Genomic DNA, 15,593 nt, shown 5'->3' with positions numbered 1-15,593 from the left:
CAAAGGGACAATCCTGTCATTTCATCTCATCCCGTTCGTCTGAGTTTCTGACTTGCTACTGTTCCCGCACGCCCTCACATCCGTGCGGTCAGAGAGATTAAAGGTGAATGAACTGACACGTGTCCATCCGTACCGGCTACTAGCCTTTGGCTGGCTAGTAAAATCCTCGTCACGAGAGGGTGAGTCTCCCCCGAAAAAAGGAGCCCCCCGTTTTTCCCATGCGCACCCTGCCCAATTTCTTTTTACTTTCTCGCCCTTTTCTCTCTATGTACTCTCTGCAGATAAATACTCTGCTTCGCCTCTACGTTTCCTCGCCTTTTTATCTCCACATTCTCCCCCAAATTCCAAACCCTAGAAATTTTCACAATTCACCTCGTCCTCAATCCGTACGGACAATCATTCCGTCTCGTGTATATCTTGGCGCGCTCTGAGAATCGCCGAGGTGAGTGTTTCACAGCATTTAAGGTTTTCTTTCTCGTTTTTTTGTAAGATTCTGGTGTTTTATTGATAATATTGTGTTGGAAAGCTTTCTGTTTTACTGCTTTTGATGATTTTCTGAGGTTTTTAGGGTTTGATGAGGTTTTTTTGTGAGGATTGATGGGTTTGGGGTGATGGCAGGGGTAATTTATGAGATTTGTTGGGATTCTGTGTTCAATTTCATGGGAATCGGTAGCTTTGGTTGCCGTTGGGGTTTCTTAAGGTGGATTTGAGTGTCGAAGGGGAGGGTTAGGGTTTCTGTTGGTGGTATTGAGTTTAAAGAGGATTTTTTACTTTCAAGTTTAGGCTTTGGTCTCATGAGAATTGTTAGGGGGATGCAGAGATCGATTTGCGAGGATCAGAAAGCGCTGGGCTGGAAAAAATCGTTCAGCCGAGGGACTGGGATCACTGCCCCAAAGGTTAGAACACGAGACAAACGGCTGATTGAGAATTTGGGCCTTTGAGTTGCGTGTGAGAGACGAGAACAAGGTGTCTGTCAGAAAAGATGACTCGAATTTTGGTTCAACGAGGTTCAACTGGTTCTTCATCAAACCCTAACAGATCTTCCTTGCCCGGGCCTTCCTCAGCGCCACAGCTCCCCTCTCCTCAAATTCCTTCGACCTCGAAAGAAGACGAATTGGAGAAGGAGGGGCAAGACCCAGGTGCTTTAGATGATCTTCTCGACCCTTGTGGAAGCAGTGATGATCAGGTTGCTAGAAATGAGGAGTTTTTAATGGAAAATGCGCTGGGTGTTAGAGATGAGATTGCATCAAATGCAAGTGTTGACAAGGAGAAAACTGCTAATGTCGGCGTTGTGGATTTGGGAGTTGTGACAAAAGAGTTGGGTGGGCTACGGATTCCAGAGAGAAAAGATTTGGATGAGAAGGAGGGTTCTAGTGTTGGTTCTTCACAGATTATTACAGGGAGTTCATATCCCCCACCTCCGCCTGTCCCACCCCCAAAACCTTCAGTGGGGAACTTGAGTTCCAGGAGAACGATGTCGGGCGGTTCAAATGCTGTGCGTATTGGTTCGTCTAGAAGGGCAGTGGCATGGCCTGTTGTTTCAACTCGGACTTCTCCATCGGGCTCACGGCCTTCTTCTCCTAGGTCTTATGGGGAAGGCGAAGGTTACAATAGCGCAGATGAGCAGAGCCCTTGTTTTGGATCATCTTATGATGACGCGGTAAGTTTTATTTTTTTGACAAATTTAGTAATGAATTAAGTGCCAAATATTTTGGCAATATTTGTTAGCTTAGATGATCATACAATGCATTCTTTTCGTTGCCTTTTCATTTTTGACTCCTGTTTTTATTTTATATTCTATTTGTTTTTGTGGTAAACAATTCCATAGGCAATTTTGTTATTTGAGTAGAGTTGTTGAATTAAATAAATGAGTTTGATCTGTCATATTCGGGCTTAGAGGGTCAAGTTTAAATTCATGCTAGTTCATGTGGCTATATTTGGGCTTCCAGCCCTAGCTTTTTACCCTTTCTGTACTGCTGTGGATCAAATTAGGATACCTGGATCATCTTCCCTAACAGTCCTACATCACCCATCTCTATTCCCCTTTCATATCACTAAAAAAATTCAGCTAACTTAAAGAAATATGGAGCATCTACAATACCCCTTCTTAAAGAATAACTAAAGCCTCTTTTTAATCGTTATAACTTATGATAGTAAATTCCTAATCTCTTAAGCTTCCAAAACTCTAATAAAAGAAGAGGCTCAGCCCCCTTGGTCATGTGGTCCTTTTGGTGGGCATGACCCTTAGGCATTTGTTCCGCAGGTCTTTCGCATGCATCATTCTCCCTGTGTTGGAGAGGAACTCCACCTCGAGTTTGGCTGCTATGTAACGCTTATCTCCTCACTGTGGTACTTGTGTAAGTTAGAAATATCGAAATTTTGAATGTTTTCATGTGCTCTGGAAAGTCAAGAAATACATTACTGGCTAGCTTTTTCAATACAATGAATGGTCCATCCTTCTGTTTACTTAGTTTTTGTATGCACCCAATTGACACTGTCCCTGTGCAAGTAGAACATTAGGGGGTGTCATTACCAATATAGAGATAGAAGAGAGAGTGAGAAGAGAGAGAGAGATAGAAAAGGCACCATTCCGAAGAAATTTCAAGCAAGACCACCATTTTTCGATTTTGGCTTGGATGTTACAAGGATGGAACAAGAATGCCACATCAGCAAACATTCAATAATTACCCATGAGACAACCGTAGGAGCCTCCGGGGAGTTCAATGCTATATTGGCCACCAAAAGGGGAATTTTGCAGATGTGGCAACCAAATCCTAAGCAAGATCCCTAAACCTCTCTTGCTTTTGTGCAGCCAAACACACCCTGAGGGTTGGGTGCTCTCTCTTCCTTGCACTTTCACTCCCTGGTTATCTTGCCACTCACAATTGGAGTTTCTCAACAAAGCTGGCTGCGTTGTTACTTCATTGTGTTGCTGTTCTCTTTTTTCTGTTTTCAACCTGATCGCTAGATTGTAGGCATCATCTAATGCCCTATATGGGTGGAGAGTCACCAAATCCTGTATGGGCATGTGCAGTCCTATAACGAAGTGATGGATACTTTTGCCAAGTACCGGGTCGAGCATGAGTCATTAGTTGTGGGAGACCATATTTCTTTATATGTATTTTAGTTTGTAGTGTTGTCCTAGTAATCAATGTTGTGATTTTGGGATCTGAGGTTGCATATCTTCTTGTATTTATTTCCTTTATTTCACAATCCCTTTTTACCCCTTAAAATTAAAGAAACAACCTGGGGGTGGGAGGGAATACCTTCTCACGAGAGTCTAAAACAGCTTGCTCAGCTTGATCTTTTGCTTCCTAAAATTGACTTGGCCATGCATATGTTTGTTCCATTTATGAGCTTTAGTAAAAGATGGACACCTGACGTTCCCATAGTGATTGTGACTTCACTTTTACTGCACAAATCTGTAAGTTATTTATGAGATGTCTGGGTCAATTTGAATTACAATTGCAGTGCTTTCACAATTCTCCTATTGTCTCTAAAATTTTCAGTAAGTGGTTGAATATTTTCCCGGAGAGGCGAGAAGCATGAAATCTTCTTCTAATTTAAGTGGAAGAATTAACCAATTTAATCTACACATCTATAAGTCCTCACAAAGGGTAATGTAATATTTATATTCATATTTTCTATGGATATTTACTTCTGTTAGAAAATATTATAGCCTAGCCTGTAATTTTCTATTATACATTATGTTTTATCAAAGTTATAAAGCATGTCATATATGATGTTAGATAACTTTTTGTTAAATCACAACATCATCTGGTATGGTAGTTTGTGAAGCTTATAAGCTTGTTGACATGGTTCATCTACTTGGGGGGTGGGGGTGGGGGTGGGGGTGGCGTAAGCGGAGTCTTCTTGTTATTCCGAGGCAGCTCATCACATTCGTTGCTTTAATTCACTCTTTTTTCACCTTGTATTTCAATGAGTTTTTATTCTCATGGATTGCTCGAGCCAAGTCAACTTGGATGTGTTTTGAGGCGCGCCACCAAGATTTTAAACCATGGTCCATTGATAAGAAAAATAAATATCATATAACATGCTGTAAAACGTTGTGTCCTTATAATGTGTAAGTATATTATAAAATAATTTTCACTATCTTGTATATTATTAATTGTACTCTTTTCCTGGTGAAATTCATGAAGCTAAATTTTCATGTAGCAGTAACAGTAGCCTTGGGCCTAGCTGTGGACCTTCAGGATGATGCAGCTGGTTTTGCTTTGTTATGCTACTGCAGTTTTAGTGGCACAAATACAGAGAGGTAGTCTCAATGGTGGTACTTTTCCCCCTCTCCCTTCTACACCTTTGGTGAATATCAGTGGGGGTCACGTCTCTCAGCATTAACTGTGGGGCAAGGAAAGAATGTCCTTGGAAACCGCTTTCCCTCACATGCTCAAGGTTGTAATTTTTGCTACCAAATTAAACAAACGTGAATCAAATTTTTTCTATATGTCACATGGTTCTAAATTGTGCCTCTGCTACCTCTTTGACGACACTTAGTAAATTGATCTGCGCTGCCTATTAAGAGATGAACCACTGTAAAAATGTTTTTGCATTGTTTTATTTTTGTGACATCTGAAAAGATCTTTGAGCCGGGTAGATCCTTTCACCTTCTGCATGAAATTTTTCTAAAGGGTTCATTAGCCGACCCCAACTAGTTTGGGACAAAGGCTTACTTGAGTTAAGTTGAGTTCATTTGAGTTGGGTTGAGTTGAAAAGATCTTTGAGCTGGGGTTTTTTTCTAGGACGGCTTGATGTTATTCTTAATTGGTGCATCGTAAGGATGTTGACACTTTGTAGAGATTGGGGCATCAGAGTGTCATTTTGGTCTTACAGGGCTGCTGAGCATCTTCTCCATACTACAATTGGTAACCTTCCGGCTTAATTAGCGTTTCTTTCTTGGATACAGAAAAAGGAATTTAATTGAATGAACACATGTTGGGCGTGACCTACAATGATTTCATCCTTACACTGATTAGGAGGCAGGCTGCTATGCTCTTCTTGGGCATGTAGAACAGACATTTACGATTACGTACTGTGTGTGAATCATTTGAAAGAACATAAATGTTCTTTTCTGCCCCCAACTTGGTTTTCTAAAATGACTTGTAATGTGATAAATGAGAGACAACATTCCTGCTTAAATATTTGTACACTAAGTCCATTAATACTCAGGATTCAGTATCATCAAAATATTAATGCCACGGTCTTCTTTCAGGAAAAAGAACGACAGTTCGTAATTGACGTTAGGCGAGCAAAGGGCTTGGAAGTCAAACGGATGGTAGAAGATGGAAATTGTCTATTCCGTGCTGTTGCAGATCAAGTTTATGGGGACACTGAATTGTATGATTTAACTAGACAGATGTGCATTGATTATATGGTATGAACATATCTGGTACTTCTGTATTGCATATTTGGTGTACAGTTGATCAATTAGCGGGCCAGTGTTCATGATTTGATCTTGTTACTGAGAACGTCAAAATGATATAGTATTTCTGCTTTTGTTTCTTCAGGAGAGGGAGAGGGATCACTTCTCACAGTTCATAACAGAAGGTTTCACATCATATTGTAAGAGGAAGAGGCGTGACAAGGTATGGATATTTGTATAGGATTTTAGCTCAACCTTTTCAGTCTAACGACCACAAACTAAATTTTAGTACATTTTATTTGTCATTCATAGTGTCTTTAATATTATTATTTTTCATTCTGCTCAATATGGTATTATCTTGGTTGTGATTAATATTTTGCTTCTTCCCATAGTTGTTTTGTTTCTAATTGAGAAATCCATTTCTCCCAGAAAACAGGATGGTTTTTTCCTTGCATGTGAAAGAATGGAACTTGGAAAATGTACAAATAATATAACATGAATGATCTTACAGAAGGTGCAGGAATTTTGTTTGGAGGCCTTGTGATTGGAAGGGAAATATTTCTCATGTGAAGAGTGAATGTGGTTTCTGACCTTGAAAAAGATCTTCTGAAAATCTTGTTTTATGATTTATTGAACTCGGTCCTTTCTCTTAAATTTAATTATATATATATATATATATATATATATATATATATATATATATATATATATATATATATGAGAGAACATTTCCTACACACTTGTGTAGGTAAGTTACCTACACACTACCTTAAAATACAGTGGGGGCCCGCATTGTTTGGGTGATCCAAACCATTCATTTGAATGATCCTCACATAGATAGGGTGTCCACAAAAAATCAGATCCATAGGATCATGCTAACCCTACGATTTGTGGAGGTAAAATGGACGTGTATAAACCTTCACAAATTAGTCCATTTTTTGCCTCCATAGTTTGAATGGTTAGGATGATCCTATGGATCTGATTTTTTTTTGGACACCCTATCTATGTGAGGATCATTCAAATGAATGGTTTAGATCACCCAAACAATGTGGGCCCCCACTGTATTTTAAGGTAGTGTGTAGGTAACTTACCTACACAAGTGTGTAGGAAATGTTCTCTCTCTCTCTCTCTCTCTCTATATATATATATATATATATATATATATATATATATATATATGAGAAAACGGTTCCTACACACATGTGTAGATAAGTTATCTACACACTAGCTTAAAATACAGTGGGGGCCACATTATTTGGGTGATCCAAACCATTCATTTTTAAGGCCCTCTCATAGATAGGGTGTCCACAAAAAATCAGATCCATAGGATCATCCTAACCATCCTAACCATTCGAACTTTGGAGGCAAAAAATGAACTAATTTGTGAAGGTTTAAAGACATCCATTTTACCTCCACAAATCGTAGGGTTGGGATGATCCTATGGATCTGATTTTTTGTAGACACCCTATCTATGTGAGAGCCTTTAAAATGGATGGCTTGGATCACCTAAACAATGTGGGCCCCCACTGTATTTTAAGCTAGTGTGTAGAGAACTCTCTACACATATGTGTAGGAACCGTTTTCTCTCTCTCTCTCTCTCTCTCTATATATATATATATATATATATATATATTTATTTATTCTGTGAAGGAGCTTCTATATGACTTTTGTCCCTCGAAATCAAGACTTGTGCATCAGTGTATTTCCTAACAGCCATGTGATTCTATTTGTTGACTGTTTTGTTCTATCTGTCATTAAGAAGTCAAGTTTGTATTGTTTTGTTTCCTCTGATACCGTGGGTCCATTTTTTCCTACCTGTATATGGGCATCTTTTTTTTCCTTTTTTTTTCTTACATTAATTAGATTTTGGTAACAGGTCTACGGAAATAATGTGGAGATCCAGGCTTTATCTGAGATGTATAATCGCCCTATCCATATATATTCCTACAGTGAAGGTGCTGTTCTATTCGAGATGACTAGCTGTATCACCAGCTCTATAGTGGGCAAACATTTTCACTGTTCTCATTTTTTTAATGCAGAACCTATCAACATTTTCCACGGAAATTACAATACAGATACACCACCGATAAGACTGAGTTATCACCATGGGAATCATTACAACTCGCTTGTTGATCCACTCCGATTGAACATTGGTGCAGGTCTTGGATTCAGCAGTCTTCAGGGGGTGAGTGTTAAGTGTGTTCTTTTTAAGTTCCTCCAGGCTTATACTTTTTGTCTATGATTTAGCTGGCACTTTGAATTTATTGCCGACACACGTGTCCTGCCGTGTCCGACATGACACGAGTGTCCATACTTGTCGACACTCCTTTGGACACTTTTAGTTTGTTGAATGAATACAATATTTATATTATTACAAATTATTATAGTAATCAATAATTTTATATGTATGTATGTGTTACTATTTCTAAATTTTTAGATGTTACCATGTCAGACAACTCGTATCCGTGTCGGAACCTGACACATGAATCCATACCTATGATCGTGATTATATATACTTTGTAATTTAGCCGTGTCCCCGTTTCTAAATTTTGGGGGTTTGCCGTGTCCGACACTCTGTTTCTGTGTTGACACGGATCACTTGTATCCGTGTCCACAAATCATAGCTTTTTGTTGAAATTTACTTTGTTTCCATTATGTTTTTATTGGGATTATGTCTTTTGTCAATCTATTTGGATCAAAGTTGATAAATTTGCTCAATTTCTATTTAGTTAAGGGCTCATTACATAAGTTGCCGTAATCCTTTCTAATGGTTCTTTGTATTTAGGAAAACGCCTCAGAATATTTTATATAGGCTACTGATATTGGCACAAACTCTCTCTTTTTTATTTTTTTGAATGGTAACACAATCTCTCTCTCTCTCTCTCTCTCTCTCTCTGTGTGTGAGTGCGCACAATTTTTATTTTTTGAAGAATATTGGATTTTTTTAAAAATATGGATGGAAGTTTCAGTAAATTCCTATTGTTTTCAAAATCTATTGTTTGCCAAAATGAATTCTTCTTGCTTCCGCATGTGAATTGTTTGTGCTCTTGATTCTGGTCATTCAGTCCGATATGGAATATTTTGAATGCATATTTATAATCCGACTATTTGTTACTGTGTTAGTTTCTTTCCTATTCTTGCCAAGGGGATTTGTTGTTCTCCATATTATTTTCCAAAAAAGAAGAGGATTTGTTGTTCTTACACTTTGCTGTTGCTCTCTTTGTAGACAAACATCGACAAAGATCAAGTAAAGGCGGCTATCAAAGCTCAACAAGATCAGCAAATTGATCATGTGAGTTATCTCAATTTGCACTAACAAGTCACACTCATATTCCGGAAATATTGAAACGACAGAAGTGATGTCATTTTTTTCCACCTGCTTCAGCCTGCGCCTATTTTAGATGGAATTGGAGAAAAAAATTGTATTTGCCTGTATGGTTACTTAATTTATTTATTGGAATTATCACTTCGGATGCTATTTAATTATATTTAATCACATTTCTCATATTCCATTATGTGTCTTTCCTTGTTGCTATTGACATGTCTTTTATTTTAATTTTCCTGAAACTTGTTAGCCACCCTCCACTCAGCTTTTGTCAGTTTTCATTCTTGGAATTACTATAGTTGCATGGATGAAGATATCATCAAATGGAGGGCTAGGGCATGGTTTTAAATTTCCACCGAAATCGACACTAAACTGTCATAGTGGTTTCGTTTCCATCCCACCGAAACTCATACTGAATTTAAATGCACACCGAAACCAAAATAAGTATATTAATGGTATGCTATACCAATATTTGTTTCCTTTTTTTGAATGGTACCATTATTTGTTTCCTAATAATATTTATATGAATTGCCTGTGAAACATGGTGTATGTATTTTGTATTAGTATTATATCATTCAAAAAATGTGGTGTCCTGTCTTTCTGTGGAGTGATAAAGACGACTGCCACACCTGCACCATCTCTTCGGGCAGCCCCATCAAAGAAGACTTGCCATAATGGTAGAAGGTCCACAACGAAAACTTCTTCATCTGGAAGATCTTCTTGTAACTCCCAATCAGCTTGAATCGGGTGGTCGGCTAAGAAGTTAGCCAATGCTTCTCCTTTAACGGCCTCTTGTGGAACGTAAATAATGTCGAACTCCGAGAGAAGCAACGCCCATTTTACTCGTCTCCCTAATAGTACCGGCCTTGACATGATGTACTTCAAGGGATCAGCTCTCGAGATAAGGCGGACTGTGTGCGCCAACATGTAGTGTCGGAGCTTCTTTGCGGCGAAGATGAGAGCGAGGCACATCTTCTCGATTGGAGAGTAGTTCAACTCGGCTCCCACCAAAGTTCGACTAAGGTAGTAGAGGGTTATTGAGTGCCCAATCCCCCTACAAGGGAAAAAGCCTTTTTGCAGGAGAGGAAAGCCATATTTTCATACTTAACCCCATGAACTCCTGTTTCAGGGTTGCACTAGTTCCAATCCCTAGTGGATGTGATACTTAAGGAATCTTTTGCACAGATGAATTAGGAAGCGGTACGTAGAGTGATTATCTATGCAATATGCAATAGCAGAACAAGTGAGGTCCCCAGGCGAGGGACCGAACGGCTAACGCTTCCGGAGTAGGAATAAAGCCCTCCCTTCCGCGCTTGCGTGCGATAGTAGTGTGAGGGAGGCTTCCGACCGAGAGGATGGCGTTACGAAACATCTCCCTTCCCCGTGCGTGCGAGAGTGCGCGAGTCGTGAAAGGGAGGTTTAGCCGACCGCTTTTAGAGAACAGATCTAACGAAGGAGTATAGAGGTAGATCCATATCAAGTCAAAGCTCTTTCGAATTTAAATTCTTTTCGATTGAGAAAATCTTTCTCCATGAAGTGAGGCCAATATATCAGACCAATCATCAAGCTCAGTACGACTAGCATAAGTACTGCTATGGGTTTGGTCGGTACGGCGTGGTGGTTCCGAGCTAAGGGCATAACTGGCTTAGGCATAACTTTCGCTTGACATCTATGCCAGAGCAAGGAGTTCAATGCATTGCATTGATTGAGTGAAAAGGGTGAAAGGTTCAAATTTGCCGTTGAAGCACGAATTGAAGCAGTTCCAGGTCCCAATTAAGGTGACTCAGGCGCCCAGTATCAGATACTACAGTTGATCCATCAAAGGCACTAGTGAGGACACGATAGCAGAAAGACTAGGCCCATAGCTATAGCCTTCTAAATTCCCTCTGTTGTCTTATGTAATGAATTATTAAACATGTGTAACAACGCATATTACTTGATGTTTTCAATGTCGTTAAACCATTATGGGTGACTTCTTGCTTTTGTGATAGTTTTATACGGTGAAATTTTTTTAAAGGGTTCATTAGCCGACCCCAACTAGTTTGGGACAAAGGCTTAGTTGAGTTGATAGTTTTATACTGTGAATCTGTGCTTATTCCATCACTTTTCGAATTTTCATTGAAATAGTCCATCATTTGTATATGTTTCTACACTTTTTTATGATTCTATAGGGTTTCTACCAAATTTACATCCGAAACTGGGATGTTTATATTTCCATCATGACCAATACACATGCTGAACCGATGCCTGAAACCTTGGGTGAGGGTGTAGACAATTATGGTCCTTATTGATAGATCGAGGATGAGGTATTAACAAGTCCATCCAAGGGGCAGTAGTGATCTTGTCTTTGCATTGGCAGGGAGATCAGTAGATCTTACTCTATGACAGTGGCAATGGTGAAGAGGAAGGTGTGATTCAGCAAAAAATTTATCTCTAATTATAGCATGGGGGAAATCCTTTGGAAATTGGACAACGGAAATGGTCGAAAAAGGAATAGTGTTTAAAGCTCTGGCAAGGGGGTGTCCTCCCCCAACCGGATTGGTGAAATTCAATTTTTTTTGTTTTGAAAGTTGACATAAGTATATTTTATACTATGAGAATTACATTGGGGACCAGAGATCCCAGCTTGCATTTACATAGTATCTGTTCAAAAGTATATTCCCAAACCAGAAGGAAGAACAAAATTAAGAACTACAAACAATTTCATCAAAATGTAATAACACTAACTAATCAATCCTTCAGCTCCGCTGCTAACACCATCTTAAGGAAAAGGTTACAAGCTTTCCATCAAGCCGACAATCTGAACTTCTTAACTCCAGAGTCCCCGAGGACAAGTAATGTCTCAGCAAACAGATGCCACTAAAAGCGAAAGGCCAGGGCCTCTCAAGCTGATGGGGTTCTTCTTCGTTGCTTCTGCTCCACAGCTTCCATGGTTAAAGCAATGCCTCAAAAAGGCCAAAGAATTTGAAGCTTGGTGAAGATCTACCTCGTTAGATTCACTCATTTACTTCCTCTAGAGACATTGTGATACAGCAACCCTATCAAGCATTTCATCTAAGAGACAACCATAATAGAATGCCTCATAAAGCGAACGACCAAAGGTCACTCAAGCTTAGCGAGGATCTATTTCGTTTAATTCGCTCCCATGGTTTCTCCAGGGAAAAAAATAATAATAAGACAGCCTATTGCCAAAATAACGACCCTCCCAATCCAGTAGACAGACAACCTATCTCCGAAACAACCAGCCTCCTAAGCCCTATGGACATCACCTACAAGCTGACCGAAACACCCGTAGATACAATTCACCGTTCCACCTCATCTGCTTAGAAAAATAATGCAACCGAGATTACCTCCCAACTAGATTCTCGAACCAAACCTCTGACCACTAATCAGCATCAATAAGAAACACCCAAAACTTATCCTCCAAAATTCCAGCCAAAATCTAAAAAGACAAAACTGAAAATAAGATATCCTAAAACAAAAACTAAACAGAAACTATGAACTGAAGAGGGCCAGAATGCTACTTCTAGAGGGTTTTCAATTCATGTCCCCCTTCTCCATCCACTCTCACTTTTTCCTTTTTTTTTCCCGGAAATTAAATTTTGATGAAAGCTCAAAAGGCAACTCCTTGATGCATGGGCATCGACAACATCTTTTGTGACTAGTGGGCGAGTGCTTACTCCAACTGGAGTGTGGGACTCTAACGAGGCGGAAGCAAGAGCTCTTCTATGGGATTTGAGATGATACACAAAGTTTACGATCAGCCCCTTAATAGTAGAAGGTGATCCAGTAAAAGTTATAGCATGGGCCAACAACAAAGCAACCGGACCATGGAAGTTAGCAGACATCATCATAGAAACTAAGGGATCCAGTTCTGAAAATTGGACTGGACTTACCGTTCAAAAAAAAATAATTTGGACTGGACTTCCATCATATGAAGAGATCGGCAAATGGACATGCTAATAAGTTGGCAAAAGAAGCAGCGGATATTGTCAATTCAGCTCTTAAGGATGTGAGGGAAGTGAATTAGGGGCTAGGATGGTGGGCAATTTTGTTGGGGGTGTTCGTGTTTTTGAGCTTTTTTCTGTAAATACTGCAGGGCACGTCTTGTCCCTACGGCTTTCTTTTTTCTGCTTTATTTTCTCTTAATAAATTTGTTATGTTTAGGAAAAAAGACATTTTGACTAAATATGTGTCGCTCGTGTGCCTTGTTGTGTTCCCTCGGACTCCTAATTGTTCATTGATGAAATCCTCACTGTAGTTTATGAGCTATATATATCTGATCGTTGATCCCACATGGTATCTAATGGCAGGCACTTTTAGCTGAGGGGCGCTTCTACTCAGATTTGGAGCTCACTGAGAAGGAAATGGAGCGCATGGTAATGGAAGCGTCTCGAGCTGAATACCTTGCTGATGACAAGTTCAAGCCACAGCTTGGCTTTAGGGAGTCATCCACTTCTGGGGCTGAACCATCCTCTTCTGGGGCTAGTAAGTCTGTTTACTTATTTATTATTAATGTTGAACTATCCCAAAAAAGTTTTCTGGCTTTCCAAGAATGACATCAAATATAATTTTGCGTAAGAGGAAAACTAGTTTATATAGCCCAAAACTTTCAAGTAACAAGCTTGCAATCATTGGGACCAGTGAATGGGACCCACACCACGTCACCAGGGCGTCGATGTGTTTAATTGCTTGCCCAGATGCCACCCATGTGGGGAAAAGGCTTGAGTACCTTCTTGGGAGGTGTTTTTGGGTACTGTTGTCTCTTTGAATTTTTTTTTGTGCTTCATCTTCTGAAACTGATTATTCCTCTGATGAAATGACTGTTTTAAGCTCATGTATAGTACAGTACCATATTACATATCGTTTGTACTCTCTAATGAGGGGAAGCACCCTATTTTTATTAGGGCAATGGGACATGTACCATAACACTGGTGGTCCCATTTCAGTTTACTGGTCTGTACTCTGCATTCCTATGTTGATTTCACATTATACCTGGAAATAGTTCTTGTAGAGGGGGTTGTTTCCTGCGCGGGGGGGGGGGGGGGGGGGGGGGTTTGAGAAGTTATGAAAATGCATGTGTTTTCTGAGAAGTTATGAAAATGTCCTGTAATATTTATTATCTCAAGGGACCTACCTTGCCGGCCAAATGAGAAAGTGGAGCTTTCTTGAGCACCGTCCTAAGAAACCAATCATTAAGCCGCCCTGTAAAAACAAGGATTCCCCGTATTAACCTCCTGTATTGACATATATTCTACAACGTTTGGGAGGTTTAGAGTTTTGGAAAGTTGTCTATACTTCAGCGGCTAGAGTTTTTCAGTATGGTGATCTCCTTGTCAAGATTTTATCTGTTTTCATCAATATTCAAAAAATCGCGGACTTGAAACTTGTGGACTCTTAGTTCGGTTACCAGCCAAAACTCTTTTAACCTGTAAATGATTGGCAACTCGGCTGATATTATAAAATCCTAGAGTTGATCACTGGTGATCGTGGAGGGTGATTCCCATGGTTTGAACCCTTAATGTGATTCATTGGAAACTTTAGCCCAATAGTGATTCCTTCTTGATTGAGGTTAAGTTTTAATGCTTTTTTGCCTTCTTTGTGATGCATCTCTGACCAGCTTGGTCATTTGCTTCATGTTTCTTTTAGTCTCCGTTTCTTTCAACCTAAAATTAGTGAAGCAAATTTTATTCCCATATTTAAGTAGAAAAATATGATTTTACGAATTTTATATGGAAAGAAACATAGCCTTAATAAATTTCTTTCTATCATTTAGAAAAAGGGAAAACCAGGAAGTTTTTCATTGAGTTGGCCGAGTCGATTGCTGCTTTTCTGAGTTGCAGTTTTTAGTTTTTGGTGAGCTAATAAAGTTTGCAACAGGGTCATCGTTGAGAGTCGAGGGTGGAAGGGAAAAGGCTTTGCCTGATACTGTTCTGAGCAGCGCCATGCAGATGGTGCTTTCAATGGGATTCAGCTATTTGCAGGTGGTGGAGGCTTACAGCATTTTCGGAGATAATGTTGATTCCATGATTTGCTACCTGTTGGAGACGGGCGGAGGCAGCACTGGCCCCTGCACCTTAAACAGATCCAAAGGGAAGGCTACTGAATGATATCGGAGATGAAAATTTTAATGGCTCCCTTCGAATGATATATGTAATACAGATAAATGAACATGTTCTGATTATAAAGCTCTAAGAACGTCAATGTCTAGTTTATTTATTAGATAAAAAGCTAATGGATCTTACATTACGTATTAGTAGATATTGCTTGTTAATTCCCATAGGACACTCCTATGGCGCATTCAGTTGCATCACTTTCCGACGGTAGGGGATGGAAAAGGGCTTAGGTTTTCTACTTTTCTGCTGCCACCATTCGTTTTCTGCTCGACTGACTTAAATACATCTCTCTCTCTCTCTCTCTCTCTCTCTGCAACAAAACATGTTTTATCTTATTTTCATTTTCTTGTATTTTCCTTTTCTTCCTGGCCGTTCACTTCCTTGTGGCCTTTAGTTATAAATGATAAATGAGCGCTGCTAGATTTCCTTAAAAGCATGGAGCCATTTTTATCATGACGAGTGCCCTAGATGACAAGAAACTGAGCCATGTTTATTTGGCCAAGATATGGTTTGGCGATCCGGGCCATTGATTTTGAGTCTAATAAACAGTTTGGAATTCCCAATTAGTCTAAGCATGAATTTGAGTCCAATGATCAGTTCTGTACTCATGATAGGTTCTCAAAATCCAAAACAAACAGGGCTAAAGGGTCAACACCTTGGACATTGTAGGGCAACATATCTGATTTTTTTTTTCAAAGATTTCCTTAAAAATTAGGTCATTGAATTTGACCTAAGAGAGAAGGTGTTACACACCAACCATTGTCGCATAGAT

The 15,593-nt window shown here is 39.5% G+C and overlaps 1 protein-coding gene across 3 annotated transcripts; it reads left to right on the top strand.

Moving 5' to 3' along the window:
- Window positions 1-263: 263 nt before the first annotated feature.
- OTLD1 (OTU-like cysteine protease family protein) lies at window positions 264-14,966 on the top strand. 3 transcript variants are annotated; one of them, XM_077379582.1, is made up of 9 exons: window positions 264-442; window positions 819-1,660; window positions 5,231-5,392; window positions 5,526-5,603; window positions 7,257-7,335; window positions 7,420-7,565; window positions 8,607-8,672; window positions 13,019-13,193; window positions 14,586-14,966. In XM_077379582.1, the coding sequence occupies exons 2-9, from the start codon at window positions 983-985 to the stop codon at window positions 14,813-14,815; spliced, it is 1,614 nt and encodes a 537-aa protein (XP_077235697.1). In that variant the 5' UTR covers window positions 264-442; window positions 819-982; the 3' UTR covers window positions 14,816-14,966. The 3 variants fall into 3 exon arrangements, with proteins under 3 accessions (XP_077235697.1, XP_077235695.1, XP_077235696.1); XM_077379580.1 differs by having other exon boundaries at window positions 619-1,660; XM_077379581.1 differs by lacking the exon at window positions 264-442 and having other exon boundaries at window positions 606-1,660.
- The last annotated feature ends 627 nt before the right edge of the window (window positions 14,967-15,593 follow it).

Source organism: Tasmannia lanceolata, unplaced genomic scaffold (assembly GCF_043159265.1).
Source record: "Tasmannia lanceolata isolate RefF3 unplaced genomic scaffold, GAP_Taslan_0.1 ptg000005l, whole genome shotgun sequence".
Taxonomy (NCBI): domain Eukaryota; kingdom Viridiplantae; phylum Streptophyta; class Magnoliopsida; order Canellales; family Winteraceae; genus Tasmannia; species Tasmannia lanceolata.
This window is presented reverse-complemented; position numbering and strand designations above follow the sequence as displayed.